Source organism: Chanodichthys erythropterus, chromosome 3 (assembly GCF_024489055.1).
Source record: "Chanodichthys erythropterus isolate Z2021 chromosome 3, ASM2448905v1, whole genome shotgun sequence".
In the NCBI taxonomy this organism is placed as follows: Eukaryota; Metazoa; Chordata; class Actinopteri; order Cypriniformes; family Xenocyprididae; genus Chanodichthys; species Chanodichthys erythropterus.
The window spans coordinates 4,189,596-4,208,828 of NC_090223.1; the positions used below are offsets into that span (position 1 = coordinate 4,189,596).

General features: G+C 37.1%; 2 protein-coding genes across 2 annotated transcripts in view; one reads left to right on the top strand and one right to left on the bottom strand.

Moving 5' to 3' along the window:
* The first annotated feature begins 605 nt into the window (after positions 1–605).
* Positions 606–6,500, top strand: LOC137002587 (zinc finger protein 658B-like). Its single transcript, XM_067362340.1, has 3 exons — positions 606–1,199; positions 4,492–4,498; positions 5,632–6,500. Exons 1-3 carry the CDS (start codon positions 606–608, stop codon positions 6,498–6,500), a joined length of 1,470 nt encoding a protein of 489 aa, XP_067218441.1.
* Positions 6,501–11,046: 4,546 nt separating this feature from the next.
* Positions 11,047–19,233, bottom strand: part of LOC137015319 (zinc finger protein 271-like) — a 145,322-nt gene continuing 137,135 nt past the window's right edge. Inside the window, exon 5 of the mRNA XM_067380203.1 lies at positions 11,047–12,047. Within this exon, the coding sequence (XP_067236304.1) occupies positions 11,258–12,047 (790 nt within the window). The 3' untranslated portion in view covers positions 11,047–11,257. The remainder of the gene's footprint in view (positions 12,048–19,233) is intronic.

Genomic DNA, 19,233 nt, shown 5'->3' on the forward strand with positions numbered 1-19,233 from the left:
AAACAAATCATAAAAAAGTACATAAAATGGTCATTTTTATTTTATCGAAGATAGTGATATTTAATTTTAATAACCATTTGAAATTGGAGTCAGATTAAGCGTTGAGCTAAAGTAAAATTGAAACTAAATTAAAAAAAAATTAAGTGAACATCACATGAGCGCTGAAAGGAAATACACACATTATATCTTCACCCAGACCTCTGGATTGTGTCGTTGAGATGACCTGTGAGTCTGTACAATTGGAAGATTAATGTTAAAGTTTCAGGGACATATGCAATTAATTTATGAAAATGCATCAAATGATCAGGATATTTTATAGCAAGTCTCAATTTTATGACTTTTTTATTTTATTTTATTTTATTTTATTTTGATGTACTGAAAATAAATGACACTTTTTTTCTTTCATTTCAGAGCTGATGGAAGTGAAGGAGGAGAGTGAAGAACTGAGTGAAGTGGAGGAGAAACATCATGACAAACCTGGAGAAAAACCTTTGAGTCGCTCAAAGACTAAAAATACATTTTTAAAGAAAAGAAGAGCCAAGAAATCTACAACCTGCACTCAGTGTGGAAAGAGTTTCAAATACAAATGTCATCTTGAGATTCACATGAGAGTTCATACTGGAGTGAAGCCGTTCACATGTGATCAGTGTGGGAAGAGCTTCACACGAAAAGTACATCTTAATAATCACAAGACAGTTCACACAGGAGAGAAGCCTTTCACATGTGATCAATGTGGGAAGAGTTTCAGTCAATCATCAACTCTTAAAGATCACATGAGGATCCACACTGGAGAGGGACCGTTCACATGTGATCAATGTGGCAAAACATTTCTTCTGGAATCAGCTCTGAAGACACACCTGAGAGTTCATATGAAGGAGAAGCCACATTCATGTTCTGTGTGTGGAAAGAGTTTTTCACTGCTGCAATATTTACACAAACATCAGAAAACTCACACTGGTGTGAGAGAGTACATGTGCTTTGAGTGTGAGAAGATGTTTACTACAGCAAACTGTTTAAAACTGCACCAGAGAATTCACACTGGAGAAAAACCTTACAAGTGTTCACACTGTGACAAGAGATTCAATACGTCATCATATCTGAAAACACATGAGAAGATCCACACTGGAGAGAAGCCGCACACGTGTGATCAGTGTGGAAAGAGTTTCTGTACTAAAAGTGACCTGAAGAAACACATGAAGATCCATGCAGTGGAGAAACCACATCACCACAGCTGAGAAGAGACTCAGCCAAATCTCTCCTTCTCCACCTATAGTTGGCGCTGTTGCTCTGTGTCTGCTGTTGAATTATCCAGGTTGTGGATGAGGAGCGACCCCTGATGTGATTGTGTACATACAGTAGTACATAGTTCAGTGCTATATAAATGCTTCATTCATTCATTTATTCATAGTTAGCCGTTTCTCAATATGCGTTCTTGTCTGTTCTTGTGAAATTCATCAGTTGCTGCCCAAGTTCTGATCTAATTCAAAGTTCACATCTAGCCAAAGAAATTTTCAAATCCAAATTTTCAAATGTGTTCTTGATCCGCCCCTTTTATCGAGTCTTACAGTCTTACCTCGGCTAGTACTCTGTACTCTCTGTAGTGGTTAAACATGAGATATAATTCATCTTTTGTATATATAACAGGTGATCTTTGGTCATGAATCTATAATTTGTTGAAGTGAAAGTGACGTTTCATAACTTTATATATTTAGGCTATTTAACTTTACCGTTGTAGCCTACTAGAGCGCTGACTTTGTATGTTTGACTGAATTGTTTGCTTTATTAATTATTGTAGCTTCTTATACCTTTTGCTTAAACTTTTATAATGTTTGCAGACTATATGCACATATTACCTGAACCACATATGTGTTGTCCTTCCACTGTTGTTACGTTATTATTGATCATTAAAACTGACATTTAACAAAAAGAGACAGTGTTGTGTTTTATTGTTTACGTGTTTGTTGGTTGTTTTGATTTGCCTTTCTTGCCCACATCCGGATTTATCTTGCCTGTATTTACTTTTATTAAATCAGTTTGTGCTATGAAAAGCATATAAAATAATGAAAATAATTAAACTATATAGAAAAAGTCTATCACGTGTCATTTTACTTAAACAATTTGAATAAACGAATCTGTGAATACATTTCTGGATGAACTTTCTGGGCAAAAAAGCCTGATTTCTCCCAAGATTTTTTTTCTCCATTTTAACACCTGTTTGCCACCTGATGTCACCTGTTGGAGTTTGGGTTCCTTGCCACTGTCACCTTTGGCTTGCTTAGTTGGGGACACTTGACATTTGACTTGACATTTGATATTCAACAGTGCTTTGATCTGCCTGCATTGACACTATTCTCTAAGAGCTGCTGTGCAGCCAAAATTATTCACCAGTTATCAATGTAAAGCTGCTTTGACACAATCTGCATTGTAAAAACGTGCTATATAAATAAAGGTGACTTGACTTGACTTCTGGGCAAGTTTAGGCATATAGTATTATCAAAATAAATGAAGATTATCATAAAATGGTCAGTTGAAGTACTTCAGAACTGGGAATAAAAACAAACTGAACATGCACAAAACTACTCATGTAAATTAATTTCCTAAAAGTAATTTAAGTAGGAGCGAGCCCATCAAATCTTCCAATCAATAGCCAGAGTATATAAGCAGCTGCTTACCTCTCTTCAGTCTCAGCTGGTCCAGCATCCCTCCACCTTCATCTCAGGTACCTTGCCCTATGTAATCATATCCTATATTTATTCACTGTGGGGGATATATCAGAGCTTGAATTGAAACTGCTTCATCGAGCTCCTCCTCAGTGGACAGCAAGCCTAATTAGCTAACCTAATACCCTAAAGATTATATGGGCACACAAACTCGTTAAATATCTATTGGTATTGTAATTTATTCTTATCAAAAAAGCGAATTACACTTACGCAAAGTTTCATGTTATTTGAATCAGAATACAAAGCAGTCCCGTGGTTGTGTGTGAAAACAAAGCTTCAGACGTCACAGATCACATGGTTATAGTAAAACTAATCAACTACAGGTGAGTTTCAGCTGATAAACGTTTGTCTAATTCACTAATAAAACACTGATTCAGATCTGATTCAAACTCACTCCATTTGTTTCTGTCATATTCTCTGATATTTGTGATCATTGTGTGTTTAAACATGTTCCGAATTTAGTGACTTGTCTCTCCAGCTCTCAGGTCAAACATTAAAACATTTAATTCCGATTCTGACACTTGTAACTTCATATAGAGTTTTTTTAAATGATTACAGTTAGGACTCATTTACACACTTAACAAAACAATATTTTATGTTTGTTTGTGAAACATAGACATTTTTCTTTTCTTACTCTTGATCTGTTTATTTGATGGTGATGTTTTGGTTGGATTCCATATATGTTATGTGATTGTTGTATTGCAGCTACAAAGAGTTGAATGAAAAGTGCCAAGAGTAGTGGTGCTAGTGGGCAGCCTTTTCTGGTACCTCTTTTTAAAGTAAAATTGATTTGATATAATACCACTAGTTATGACCGATGCTGTTGGTGTATTATAGAGTGTTTTAATCCAGCTGATGATATATGATTTAAAACCAAAGTGACTAAGTGCAGTGAAAATAAAGGACCATTCTACCCTATCAAATGCCTTTTCTGCATCTAAAGATACAATCATAAATGGTGGTTTGTGCGTTGGATGAATTGTTATAGAAATCAACTATATTTATAAACCTACTAGTATTTTCTGAGGAGTGTTTATTTCTAGATATTTCCTTTTTGTTTATATTTTTGTTTTATTATTTGCTATCTGCAGTTAAGTTAGTTCTTTAATTTTGTTTTCTCTAGTCACTGTTTTTATTTCTGTTTTGCCTTTTCTTGTTGTTCTCTCTTGTTGTCTTGTGTTGTGTCTTGTGCCCGTTTCTGTCCTGCATCCTGACCCACCCCGGCTGCTGTCCTCAATGCTGTGCAGAGACTGATACAGCTTCAGTTGCAGCTCAGAGTTTCAAGCCTCTGGTGCCTCAAGCTACTGCCTGTTGTCACTGTCTGCTGCAACCCCATCCACTTCCTTGGTTCTCCAGCCTAGCTTTGCCTGGGTCTGATCTCACCTGTCTTACCATCATCATCCTCTGTTAGACTGCTGTGACATACCCTGACAGCAAAGACTAGTGCTGATAGTGGGCAGCCTTGTCTGGTACCTCTTTTTAAAGTAAAATTGATTTGATATAATACCACTAGTTATGGCTGATGCTGTTGGTGTATTATAGAGTGTTTTAATGCAGATGATGATATGATTTAAAAGTCCTCTCAAGTCAAATCTTTTTCATTTATAAAGCACTTTTCATAATACATATTGTTTCTTATCGAGCTAAAGTTGGTTTTTGATTAAATTACTTCCATTGTAAAACATGTTAATTATTACTTTAGGGGCTGCTTAAATGACACCTTTCCTACTGAAAACTGAATACCTTTAATGCATTCTAATGATTTATTAACAACATTCGTGAGGAGCAGGTTCAGATAATTAACCTAATTATCACAGGTGGAGAGCATTCAGGTAATCAACTCAACCAATGACTAGAGGAATAAATTATCTGGGTTCGGGCCAATATTCCGAGCTCAGATCCCTCCTCCCGAACAGCACACCAAATACTCATAACTTTTATTCTATTGAATTATATGTACATGTGAACTTGTGAAATTAATTTAAAAACAAATGGAAAAAGTGGAAAAAGGACCATTCTACCCCATCAAAGGCCTTTTCTGCATTTAAATATACAATTATAAATGGTGCTTTGTTTGTTGGATGAATTGTTATAGAAATCAACTATATTTCTATAAAGTTTCTATAACTATAAAGATTCTCAAAGCCTTTAAAGCCGGAAAAGTTGTTGCTTTAGTCAAACGTATTAGAAGACACTAGTAGATCAATAGTATGTAGTGAAGAAGCGTGTGTGTGCTGTGAAGATGGCACAGATTAGAGGTATGAGAGACACAACAGTCCTCAATCAGCATAATGACGATCCCCTCGCATCTGATTCAGAGCATTAGCATACTGTAATGATGATGAAGGCCATTGTCCCACATTTAATTCACATGAATACTTTTAAAGTGATAACAGCTGTGCTAGGACAGTCAAGAGCTCAACCCATACTTAATGTCAATAGTTCCTGTTTTCACCTCATTTATTATGCTGATGTCTTCAGATCTGCTGTAAATTGACACTTAAAGCTCATATCATTGCTGTCAACAGACTGATGGGATTTGATGACTACAGATATGTTTATGTTAATATGTAAGTGAAGCTCCTCCCAAAGTAGTCACATCATCAGTGAAGCTCCTCCCAAAGTAGTCACATCATCAGTGAAGCTCCTCCCACAGCAGTCACATCATAAGTGAAAAAAGTGTGTGCGAAGGCTTCCAGCGGGCTGAACCTGATAAAAGCAGCCGACTGTCTTTTTTGCTGTTTTATTTTAAATATTTAAAACCTAAACATTAATGTTTTACCACTTTTCACAATAAAAAGTGATAGATTGATCATCATTAATTAATTTGTGTGAATTGCGCATTAATCATACAGAAATTTGAGTTTTGATGTTCTGAAAATTAAATTAAACTTTTTCTCTTTCATTTCAGACCCGATGGAAGTGAAGGAGGAGAATGAAGAACTGAGTGAAGTGGAGGAGAAACATCATGTCAAATCTGAAGAAAAACCTTTGAGTCGCTCAAAGAATAAAAATACATTTTTAAAGAAAAAAAGAGCAAAGAAATCTACAACCTGCACTCAGTGTGGAAAGAGTTTCTCAACAAAACAAAGTCTTGAGCGTCACATGAAAGTTCACACTGGAGAGAAGCCGTACACATGTGATCAATGTGAGAAGAGTTTCACAAAAAAAATACATCTTAAGAGACACATGTTGATCCACACTGGAGAGAAGCCATTCACTTGTGTTCAATGTGGAAAGAGTTTCACAAACAAACATCATCTGGAGATTCACATGAGAGTTCATACTGGAGAGAAGCCGTTCACATGTGGTCAATGCGGGACGAGTTTCACACAGAAACAAAGTCTTGAGCTTCACATAAAGATCCACACCGGAGAAAAGCCGTTCACATGTGATCAGTGTGGCAAAACATTTCTTGGGTCATCAGACCTGAAGAGACACCTGAGAGTTCATCCGAAGGAGAAGCCACATTCATGTTCTGTGTGTGGAAAGAGTTTTTCACTGCTGTGTAGTTTAAAGGAACATCAGAAAACTCACACTGGTATAAGAGAGTACATGTGCTTTGAGTGTGAGAAGACTTTTACTACAGCGAACAGTTTAAAACTGCACCAGAGAATTCACACTGGAGAAAAACCTTACAAGTGTTCACACTGTGACAAGAGATTCAGTCAGTCATCATCTCTGAAAACACATGAGAGGATCCACAGCAGAGAGAAGCCGCACACGTGTGATCAGTGTGGAAAGAGTTTCACTATTAAAAGTCACCGTCAAAAAATATAAGTCACCACCGAAATCACAGTAAGTAGTTCAGCTTTATGTGCTGAACAACAAAATCTCTTCTGTATAAGTCACAGCCAAATCACCCTGTAACCCAACACTGTTCATTATTCTTTGGATCAGATGTTTAGCCCAGGACACACTAATATTAATTAGTATTGATTATTATTATTGCTTAGTATTATTGTTTTTGTCAGAACGACTAGAAAGCATCTGGAAGGAGAGGACAGAGAGATCCAGTGATCCAGAACCTGCAGAATGAAACTTCATGATACTGAAGAACAAAGAGGTGTTTATTAATTCAATTATTAATGATACTGAAGAACATGCTGATGTTCACCAGATTTACCATGATTTGTCAATCATGACCAATTAAAGCACATAAGGTGCAACGAACACACAGTCCAACACGTTTGTTTGTTGTTTGGTGTGAAAGGACCGTCTGTCAACAAATTGTCACATTTTTGGCATAATTTAGAGGCCACCCAGACAGGAACATAGTGTGGCCCAAATCCGGCCCACATCTAGTACATGTGGTTTACAAGCGGACCAGATGTGGGCCGGATTTGGCCCGACACTATGTTGCTGTCAGGGCAATCAGGTTGTTCCGTGTAGGAAATGGTGTGATATCTTACAGATTACATGTCAAGCCTGCTCCATCTAGAGTTTCATGACCAAACTAGTGATTTATAACACAAATCATCTGCATGACATTAAAATAGATCATAATCGTGACACAGCAGTTGTCGATCAGATCTGATGATATTAAAATGACTATTGAACTCATCATGATCTTTGAGCTTCACTTTTCATTTCATGTTTGTCTCTCATTTAACTGTGATCAGTGAAGTGAACATTGAGCAACTGTCACAAAAGCCAGAGAAGTTCCCTTGATCGGCCACCAGAGGTCTCACTCCCCGAGTATTAACTGGACTACAAATCCCAAGCGCCCACATACCTGGCCTGATTACGGCACACCTGTTTCACGTCAGCCAGCTATTTAAGCCACACACACTCACACACTCCTTGGCTGCGTTCCACTCCAGTTTTAGACAAGCACTCGCAAGCTTCCCTAAACACTTCCCTTTGGAGGAATCCCTGCTGCCATTTTGAAGCGCGTTCCACTTCTACTCTTCCATGCAAATGCAATATATTCTTTCATGTATCTTTGAAACACTTTGTTTCTGTTCTTCTCTTGAAATGTTTTGGCTCTTATAAGTGAGTAACGAGAGAGATCCGTCTCATTTAGTGTCTCTTTTATTTGTATTTGTTTAAAAAAATTACTGATTAAACTTATTAGTCATTTTATCAACAACTCATTGTTCTTGTCCATGTTTTAATTTTCTGATATTTCTGATAAAATCTGATATTATTAATGCCATACTTAAGAAACCAGGGGCTGATCCATTCAATTTGGATTATTTTCATCCAATTTCAAATGTACTGTTTATCTCTAAGGTAGTGGAAAAGTGTATTCAAATTCATGTACGTCTTTCTAATAAAAATTTGTATGAACAATTTCAATCTGGTTTCCCCATCACAGCACTGAGACTGCTCTTTTCAGGATAACCAATGATCAACTCTGGGCTCTTAACCATACTTGTCCTTCTTGACTTGAGCGCTGCCTTTGATACTGTCTCACACAAGATCCTTCTTGACAGGTTAGCTTCTATTGGGATTACTGGCACTCCTCTATCTTGGTTTAGATCGTATCTTTCTGGAAGCACTCAGCGTATTCAATTAAAAAGTTCAAGAACATCTAATCACCACTGGTGTTCCCCAGGGTTCTGTTTTGGGCCCGCTTCTTTTCATTATTTATATGCTCCCTCTTGGTTATATTTTTCGTTGCTATGTGGATGACACCCAATTTTACCTGTCTGCCAAACCCACTGGTTATTTTACTCCACCATGTTTGTTTAGCTGAAATGAAAGATGGGTTAGACCCTAACATAGTTCCACTTGTGTAATATTAACTTTCTCTCAACCAATAACACAGCAGTTCTTATTCCTGCACTAGTCACTTGAAGTATAGACTACTGTAATGCTCTTCTCACTGGTGTTCCCTCTAAATTGCTACAAAAGCTTCAGTTGGTTCAGAATTCTGCAGCTTGTGTTCTTTCTAGAACACCTTCTACTGAATTTCTAGTTCTTCAGCAATTGCACTGGCTTCCAGTAAAGTATTGAGTTGAATTCAAGATCGTGCTACTTACTTACAAGGCATTTCATAATCTTGCACCCCAATACCTTAAGCCTGGTGGACACTGTGCAATCTATAATAGTCCTTTACGATAGTTGCTTGTCAGACTGTACGAACATGATCCTCCTGTCACACTGGGGATCTCAGCTGTCATTTGTGTCAGACTGTACGACAGTCAAGACGCGATAAAAATGAAAAAATTGTCCGGAGTTTCACATCATCAACCCATAAACGTTCAGTGACAGTGAGCTGCATTACACGCGGGACTGAAATGGTGGCTAGCAAAGACATCTCTATCGTTAATTTTGATCACGGCTTGTCTTGAAAAACGAAGACAATTTGACGTTCGTCGTAGGTAAAATTTCATCAGAGGTAAAATTTAATCAGTGATTAACTGTCTGTCTGTGAACATGTCAAACTATCGATCAATGACTATAGATTTTAGGCTAGGATTATAGGAATCTTTTTGGATTTGAAAAATTTGTCTCAGATGACCAAATCGTGGCCAAAAGTGTGAACTAGCCTTTACTCAACTGCTTCATGTCTACATGCTCTCAGATCTTCATCTTTAATTTCTCTTGTGGTACCTCGGATTCGACTAACTACCATGGGTGCCAGTGTTGTAATTAAGTAATTAAATTATCCACTGAAAAAGTAAAGTAAGGGATTACTGTTCATTTTTAGGTAATTTAATTACAGTTACTTATAATGTACTTGCATTACATACTGTAAATTAGTTCAACAATTCTGTTTAAATCAATATTGAATTTAAAATCAAAATTTGTCGTCTCAAAGGTAAAAGTGAATGCTGCCTCTTTAAAATCGTTAGTTGTAGTGCAGTTGAGCGCACCAGTTGGCTGTGCAGTCGCTGTCTGAAGATGCCGGCAGAAGCGAGAAGCGGCTCTTTTGCGAAATGGAAATATTCCAATTACTTCACTTTTTTGACACAGGCAGGCAAGAACATTACGGTAAAATGTAAACTATGTCCTAGGGAGAAAAAACACACAGCCGCCTCTCGCGAGTGTCAATTTTCGCGGTTTATTACACATAAACGTTCAAATACACACACAGTTATGCCAAAATGCCCGTTTTGGCATATATTAGCGTAATTATGTGAATGTGAACGGCGTGTAACAGCATATTGTCTCCATCTATCAGGTCTTAGCCTTTAAAACTTGCTACTGTCTACTATTGGCTGTCTGTATTATAAATGATAACCAAACAACAAAAGTTATGACTATGCAGAGTTATTTTATATTTGATTATTCAATTTCTGTGGTATTTTTACTTACTACTAGCCCTACCTGGAAACAAATATAGCATTGTTTTATTTGTATTTTCTATATTTTTACCGTGGTATCGAGTATACCACACTTTTGGTGGTTGGATACCGACTACTAGATTTTAGGTATAGTGACAACCCTATTTGTTACAACAACAAAAAAAAAAAGAGTATTATAAAGTAAATAAAAGTATATTAATAGTATTTGATTTATTAAAGTTAAAATGTTTTAAAAAGCTAAACTATTTTTGACTAATAAACCATGTTTGACTAAATTATTAAAGTAGTTTCCTTTCTACCGTCTATCCAGTCAAGGTTATTTAAAAAAAAAAAAAAAAATGTAAACAGTAAGTTACTAATTGAGTAATTAAATTACTTTTTCAGACAGAGTAATTAGAAAAGTATTTTAAATACAATATTGATGATGTAATGAGTAGTTAGTAATTAACTACATTTTTGAAGTAACTTACCCAGCACTGATGGGTGCCAGATCTTTTAGCTATGCTGCCCCCCCGCCTATGGAACTCCCTTCCCCTTGATGTTCGCAATAGTGATTGCCTTCTGACTTTTAAAACAGGCTTTTTTATAATGATATGATATAACGATTATAATATAATTATATGATTTATTCAGTCTTTACTGCATTTTATCTGTATATGCAGAGTCTTCGCTGAGTGTTTTGTCTTGTGCTTGCTTGTGAAGTGACCTTGGGTGTTATGAAAGGCGCCATTAAATAAAATGCATTATTACTATTATTATTATCATCATAATTTCTGCCATGTACCTTAGATGGAGAGTTATGGAGATGGCATTACTGAAATCTATTTCATTGTGTTCAAGATGATCTGTATAAGGTGGGCGATATTGAAGGTAATGATGATTACTTTCTAATGTTTTAGAAAATATTTTGCTGGATAGGATAAATGTGTTTATTAACTCTGCAGATAACCAGTTTTAAAGCCAAACATGGCACTGATCTGTGCATTTATGCTCTAAAAGAAATAGAAAATAAGCATAGAGATAAAAAAAAAAAAAACCAACAACAACAGTCAGTTCTTGTGTGTTGTATTGATCATCCAAAGCTTTTTATTGAGTTAACCATAAAGTTATTTCTTAAAACGAGAAAAGGGGTGTCTGAATACATTGTGAGAATTTTGTCCTATTGATATGCTCACCAGCCACTGCAAGTAAAATTGGGTTGTTGTTCAGCACATAAAGATGAACTGCTCATCATGATCTCAGACTGTGGTTTCTCCACTGCATGGATCTTCATGTGTATCTTCAGGCGACTTTTAATAGAGAAACTCTTTCCACACTGATCACACAATCTCTACAGTGGATCATCTCATGTGTTTTCAGATTTGATGACTGACTGAATCTCTTGTCACAGTGTGAACACTTGTAAGGTTTTTCTCCAGTGTGAATCCTCTCATGCAGTTTTAAATCACTCCCTGTAATAAAAGTCTTCTCACACTCAAAGCACATGTACTCTCTCACAGCAGTGTGTGTTTTCTGATGTTCCTTTAAACTACACAGCAGTGAAAAACTCTTTCCACACACAGAACATGAATGTGGCTTCTCCTTCGTATGAACTCTCAGATGTCTCTTCAGGTTTGATGCACTGAGAAATGTTTTGCCGCATTCATGACATGTGAACGGCTTCTCTCCAGTGTGGATCATCATGTGAACATTAAGGGTTGATGATTGACTGAAACTCTTCCCACATTGATTGCATACATGCGGCTTCTCTCCAGTGTGAACTCTCGTGTGAATCTTAAGATATTGTTTGTCTAAGAAACTCTTCCCACACTGATCACATGTGAATGGCTTTTCTTCGGAGTGGATCCCTGAGTGCAATTTAAGGTGTGATGATTGATTGAAACTCTTCCCACATTGATCACATGTGTGTGGCTTCTCTCCAGTGTGAACTCTCATGTGAAGCTTAAGATATTGTTTGTCTAAGAAACTCTTTCCACACTGATCACATGTGAATGGCTTCTCTCCAGTATGAACTCTCATGTGAAGCTCTAGACCAGATTTCTTTGTGAAACTCTTTCCACACTGAGTGCAGGTTGTAGATTTCTTGGCTCTTTTCTTTAAAAATGTCGTTTTAGTCTTTGAGCGACTCAAAGGTTTTTCTCCAGGTTTGTCATGATGTTTCTCCTCCACTTCACTCAGTTCTTCACTCTCCTCCTTCACTACCATCAGCTCTGAAATTAAAGAGAAAAAGTTTAATTTCATTTTTAGTAATTCAAAATAATTCAAAGAGAAATATGGAGTGAATGGATATAAAAGAGCCCAGATATAATAAACTGCTGCTATAAAATATTATGTAGCGCCTCCTTCAGGTCACCAGGATACCGCGGCTGCATGGACACCCAGGTGAGTTACACAAGAGGAAATGTGGACCAGTACCTCTAGGTTCATAAGGAGCAGTGGTGAGAGATTGAAAGAACAGACAGCCAACAAAGGTAAGTTTAAATTATATTGAAACATTTATATCAAGGTAAATGATAAATGAAATAAATTAACAAATTGTTTCTCTTTCAGGTAAAAGCAGAAACAATGAAAAAGATTGATGATCAACAAAATAATGGAATTACTGATTGACAATAAATGAAGAGTTCATTTGCAAAAACCGATAAACGCCATTTTTAAAAAAAATGAACTAAGTGTTGTGCATTATTCTCCATATATAGCATTTTCTGTACCCTAAATCCATTTTGTCAGAAGAGCCGGTTTTGCCCACTTTCAGGCATCGCAAGTTCACGTTTTAGAGCAGAAGCCGACAAGCGCCCATGTTGTTTGTGTACAGAAACCGATAAGTCCGTTTTAGCGAATCAGCGCGCAGTATTCAGGTCAGGTGACAAGGCTTCTAGTCACTTCAAAAAGAAGTGCTAGCTGAGGGAAGTTTTATCAAAGCTAACTAAAAGTGATCAAGGATTTATGATTTCGACTCCTGTAAGTCCTTGTACACCATACACGACTTACATGCTGAAAAATTGGTTGTCCTTTTGCTTGTGTGTGTGTGTGTGTGTGTGTGTGTGTGTGTGTGTGCGCGCGCGCGCACGTGCGTGTGTGGATGAGTGCGTGTGTGTGTACTTGTGTGCCGATCTGTGTGTGTGTGTGTGTGTGTTTGAAAGAGAGAGAGCGAGAGAGAGAGCGTGCGTGTGTGTGTATGTGTGTGCCGATCTGTTTGTCCTTTTGCTTGTGTGTGTGCCTGTGTGGATGAGTGCGTGTGTGTGTACTTGTGTGCCGATCTGTGTGTGTGTGTGTGTGTTTGAGAGAGAGAGAGCGAGAGAGAGAGCGTGCGTGTGTGTGTGTGCCGATCTGTTTGTGTGTGTGTGTGTGTGTGTGTGTGTGTGTGCACGCGTGGGTGGGTGGATGTGTGTGTGCGTTTGTGTGCACATGTGTGTTTGAGAGTGTTTTAAATGCAATTACTTGGGTTTTGTTTAACTATGAAACATGAAATGTGGAGTTATCTGCTTTTGCCAAAAAAACGACTGTTGGAGTTATCTGCTTTTGCTAAAAAACAAACTTTTAATATATATATAAAACATACTTTCACTGAATTTTAATTTTTTAATTTACCTGTATTTTTTAGAGTTATCTTTACTTAATCAAAACAGCCCAACTGCAGTTTGATTGTTATTACTTGGAATGCACAATAAAAAAAACATGATTTGTGAGAATTCATAAAAATGGAGTTATCTGTTTTTGCAAATAAACTCTTCAAATGTAAGAAATATAAATAAACTGGGCTCTGGGTTTGTTTTCTTATTAGCCGTCGTTCACTGACAAGCTACGCAATATCGCGTTCATTATCGCAGATGAATCGCCTTCAGTGATCTACGGCTCTGTCTATTAAATGCCGCTCCATTTGAAAGCAGGTGATGTCGATTTAGTGGTAATCAGGGAACCAGCTTTACTGACGAAATGCGTGTGACAATCGCATGCGATATAATCGCCCAGCCCTATTTAATATTAGTTTAGTATATTTAGTATTAGTTTAGTATATAGGGATGCACCGGTTGACCGGCCATAAATCGGAACTTTTTTGTATTTTTTTTTTTTTGTCCGATTTTTCCGGAAGTGCGCCCACGTGCACAGACTGCATTTGTAATCATTCGTGAGCATGTCTTTTGTGTGGAAGTATTTCGAAATCTGTGCGCAGAACGTAAAGATTGCAATCTGCAATGTTTGCAAAGGACAAGTTAATCGTGGAGGAACAACAGCGAAGGCATTCGGCACAACAAACTTGATCAGACATTTAAAAGTTCATCACCCGAAAGAACACGATGAGTATCAAAAGTCTGTTGATAATGCAAAACAGGCAAGACCTTCATCCCTCACTCAACCATCGGTGAAATCCGTCATTCTACAAAACCAGAGTTACAGCCGAGATAGTTCAAAAGCACAAGCCATTACAGAGAAAGTAATGGAATTTATTGTACTGGATGTTTTCTGTTTTAGAAGACCAAGGTTTCCACCGTCTAATGGCACACATGGATCCGCGATACACACTACCCAGCAGACGATACTTTTCGGATGTGGCTCTACCCGAAATCTACAATGCTTTGTCAGCTCATGTTCACAGTCTACTTAATGCTGAGGTCAGATACATTAGTTTTACCACCGATATATGGAGCGCTGATGTGAGCCCAATATCTATGCTGAGTCTGACGGCCCAATATATTGATGCTGATTTCGAACTACAGAAAGTTCTCTTACATGCTCAAGAAATCTCTGGTTCACATACAGCATCTGCGCTTGTCATGGCTTTTGACGAAATGCTTAAAACCTGGAACATTTCCAAAAGCAAAGTGCATGTAATTGTGCGTGATAATGCCGCAAACATGCGTAAAGCAATGCAGGATGCTCACCTACCTAACCTGCCTTGTATGACCCACACTCTTCAACTGGCCATAAATGAAGGGTTGCTTTCACAGCGCAGTGTAACTGACATCATAGCGACTGGAAGAAAAATAATTGGCCATTTCAATTTTGCCACTCGCATACTTCCGACTTAGGAATGTGCAGGCACAGCTGGGCCAGCTAAAGAAAAGGCTACAACAATATGTCCCAACTCGATGGGACAGCACATATGCTGTCAAGTCTTATGGAGCAGAAGCATGCTTTGGGGGCATATGCTGCAGACTACGAATTACCTGCAACCCTCAGCTCGTACCAATGGGGTCTAATTGAGAACATATTGACTCTTCTTGCACCATTTGAGGAGCTTACAAAAGAGATCAACTCTTCCACTGCGACTGCAACAGATGTCATCCCCTCAATCGTTGCACTGAAACGTCTCCTAAAACAAAGCGCTGAAACGGATCATGGCGTTAAAACCCTCAAATCCAGTCTTTTAGAAGCGGTTGAGAAAAGATTCAGCAATGTTCTCTACATAATAACAGGCTATAATCTGTCATTTTTGTTTGCTTAATAAAAATATATTTCTCCAACACAGTCAAACATACAGTACGAGAAATGCTTCAAAAGGTGTTACAAACAGAAACAGGAAAACTGAGAGGAGAGACGAGATATGCTGAAGGGAATGAAGTGTGCACGGAGGCGCCAGCAGAAAAAAATACCACGCACAGCAAGCTCATTGTTGGCGAGGCACAATGAGATATTGGGAGAAAATTCTGAAGCGATTAAGGATACGGGCAGCCATACAGCACTGGAAATGCAGAGCTACCTGTCTGAGGCACAGATACCAAGAAGCAAACAGCCGTTGGTGTACTGGCGCACAAATAAGAACCGCTTTCCTGTGCTCGCTGAAGTTGTGCGAGCTTACCTGTCCGCACCCTGCACAAGCGTAGACAGTGAACGTTTGTTCAGCTCAGCTTCTCACGTGTTGGATGAGAAACGAAACAGACTAACTTGTGAAAGCTGAAATGCTTCTTTTTGTAAAGAAGAACTCGCATGCACTTTTGAAAAGCCAGAAGTAAACGTCAGTTCTGTAGGCTATAGGATGAATATTTTTTATTTTACCTTAAAATTACATTTACTTAATTTGATTTAAAATCTTTGTTTGGAGTGTTGAATGTGTTTTGATTGTGTTGTTTGGATTGTAAAACTATGCAGTTGTTGCCTTTAAAATGACATAGTTACAGTTAATGTTTTCATTTAAGGTTTCAACCCAATTTAAAAACAAAAGCTAAATGCTTTTGTCAGTAGGCCTACCTATGCATGTATTGAATGTAGGCTACTTACTGCGCAGTTACTGCTGTTAATTTCAGATGGTTACAGTTATTGTTTTTAATAGCCAAAACCCAGTTTAGCCTGTTAAATACCAAATAAACATCTTATGTATACTTTAATTCTTTCTTGTTTGTTGCTTGATAAGAATAAGAATAATAAAAAAATTTTTAAAAAATTTTAAAAACGTAAATCGGTATCGGAATCGGCCAGTTTGCTTGTAAAAAAAAAAGAAAAAAAAAAAGAAATCGGTATCGGCCATGAAAAATCGTGTATCCCTATTAATATATTTAGTATTAGTTTAGTATATTTAGTATTGCTAATTTAAATTCTCTTTTTTCCTATTTATCTTTTAATGTTCTAATTATTTATTTGAACTATTTTAGGTTCCTTAACTGAACCATACACTGGTCTATTTCAATTGTTTAAATACTCTATAGATTTGAATGTGATATTCAAATACACAATTCAGGGGGGAAAAAAATAAATAAATAAATAAATAAAACTTATTAAAAGAGATATTTCACCCAATAAACCTTCTCTTCAAATTATTGTTATTGTTACTTCAAAATTAATTAAGTATTGAATAATGAAACCAATAATAAAAAAAACAATACAACTTCTTAATGTGTAAACAGTTCAAACACCAATAAATTCAATAATGTACTTTCATATACCAGTCTCTGAATTCAAAAGGAAAAACAATCGTCCATACCCGATTGAGACGTTAATAATCCAGGCCTTCTTCTGTCGGATTGAACAGAATTGCACATACAAGAAGAAAAGAGAGTTCGATGTCTGTTCACTCAGTTTTTTTTCCTCCGTCCGGGTCTAAAATCGCTCGACGATTTCGTCGTAATCAAGATTCGCTGGGAGGCTCGCCATGTTTTATGCGGTGATGAGCTCAATCTGCGTCATCGCCGTGTTCACGTTCAAAAACACTCAAAAATAACTCAAAATCACTCATGAAACAAAATAAAGTTAAGTTTGAAGGAAAATCAATGTCTTTCTAGACGTTTTGTCTGGTTTCAGTTCACAATTAGTTATATTTTCAGTCAGAATGATCTCTGCCGATCTTTCTGTTTTAGTCTCCTCTCTTTTCTCTCTCTCTCTCTTCGCGCGCTGGTGACGTCATCCGCTTGCTTCACGTTGTCTCTCTCCTGATAGGTCGGCAATTATGGGGGGCGGTCCGTGCCAGTTCTAAGGCTAAGCAGGCGACGGATAAGGCGCAGTCTACCCTTACGTCGCCGTCAGACCGTGTCAAATTTTGAATGGGATTGATAGGGAGGACAGACGATAGACCCGCGGCGACGTCACGGCGACGTCACTGTAGATCTAATCGTAGGCGGCGACGTGACGGCGGCGTACGTGAGAAATTTACATTAAAAATGACGTGTGATTGGTACGTCTGAAATATGTACGTCGCATCATATGACGCCTGATCATCATACGTCGCATTATATGACGCCTGATCATCATACGTCGCATCATATGACGCCTGATCATCATACGTCGCATCATATGACGCCTGATCATCATACGTCGCATTATATGACGCCTGATCATCATACGTCGCATCATATGACGCCTGATCATCATACGTCGCATCATATGACGCCTGATCATCATACGTCGCATCATATGACGCCTTTAAACGCATTTAAAAATTTCCATTAGTAGATGTAGGCTATTTGTTATAGACTATTGTTTTTACAATAATTAGTTAACTAACTAGTGGCAACAGTGCATATGAATTCTAAATTTATTTAATGTATTATGTGTGTGTGTGTGTGTGTGTGTCTTTGTGTGTATTGGCTGTTACGTTAGTGTTGAAGTGAACAAATTAAGCATGTTTTGAAAATTTAAAGGCATTATTTTAACTTGGATGCCATAGCCCTAAAAGCTTATGCTCAATTTGTCTATATCTTTTTTTGTTCTTTCGTGATCTTGCCTGAATTTTCTTTGTCATTTAACATTTTCTTCAACATGAGGTGGAGAACAAGTTATTCCTAGAAAACATTCTTGGTTTCATGGATATAGTTTGTCTATTTGGGAAAATAAGAAGTTACAAAAAGTATAAACAGTAAAAAGATGATGGTAGAAAGGATTCTTCTTATTATTATATTATTATTATTACATTTGTTACAACGAAGGAATACTAACATGGTAACTTCTGACCAAAAAGAGGAGCAGTTATAATAGATGTATGAATTTCTGATGCTCAGGAGAACAGCAAATTCTAAACCAGGGGTTGTCAGCTATGGTCTTTAAGGTCCATTTTACTGCAGAGTTTAGCTCCAACCCTATTCAGCTGAGAACTCCCGGTTTAGAATTTGCTGTTGTCACCCTGAACTATTATAATTTTATTTTTGGTATTATAACCACTGCTCTAAATCATCAGCAATTTCATCTACAGCCCGAAGGCTTGAATATTAACCTTGTCCACTAGATGGAGCTATAAGATAAGGAATCATTTTAGACTTATATTATTTGTTTTCAATCCCTTTGAATAGAAATAAATGCATTTATTTATGTAGATAATTTGTGTAACTTGTGTATTGACAGTATATTTCATTTACATGTAAGTTTGTGAAATGTGAAACAGTAATAGCCTATTTGATGGTGGAAAAATATATATTTTAATGATTAATTTTAAATCATATAAATGGTGAGATGTGTTAACTTACCTGCATTTTTCCATATTTTTGTATTTTTTCATTATTTATAATTAGGGGTTATTCATGAGGGCGATGCGGTTCTAAATAGAACTGTTACTATTATCATATTTTTGAGGGAAAGTGTTCCATAAGTCTATTTTTAATTTTTATTTTCCAGAGAAGAAAGAAAAAGAAATACGTGTTTGGGACAACATAAACATCTATATCCCTTTAACCCATGTTCAGTTCAACAGTTGAGTTTGTGGCAGAACCATTTGCTTTCTTGCATTATTTTATTAACCACTACATAGCTATTTTAGTTATGAAAAAATATTATATAAACGTTAAGCCAAAACGAATTCATTTAAAGCTAAACTGAAACAGAAACCTGCGTTA

Coding starts and splice junctions, on each gene's coding strand:
- LOC137002587 (XM_067362340.1), top strand. CDS start 606: ATGAGAGTTCATACTGGAGTGAAGCCGTTCACATGTGATCAGTGTGGG.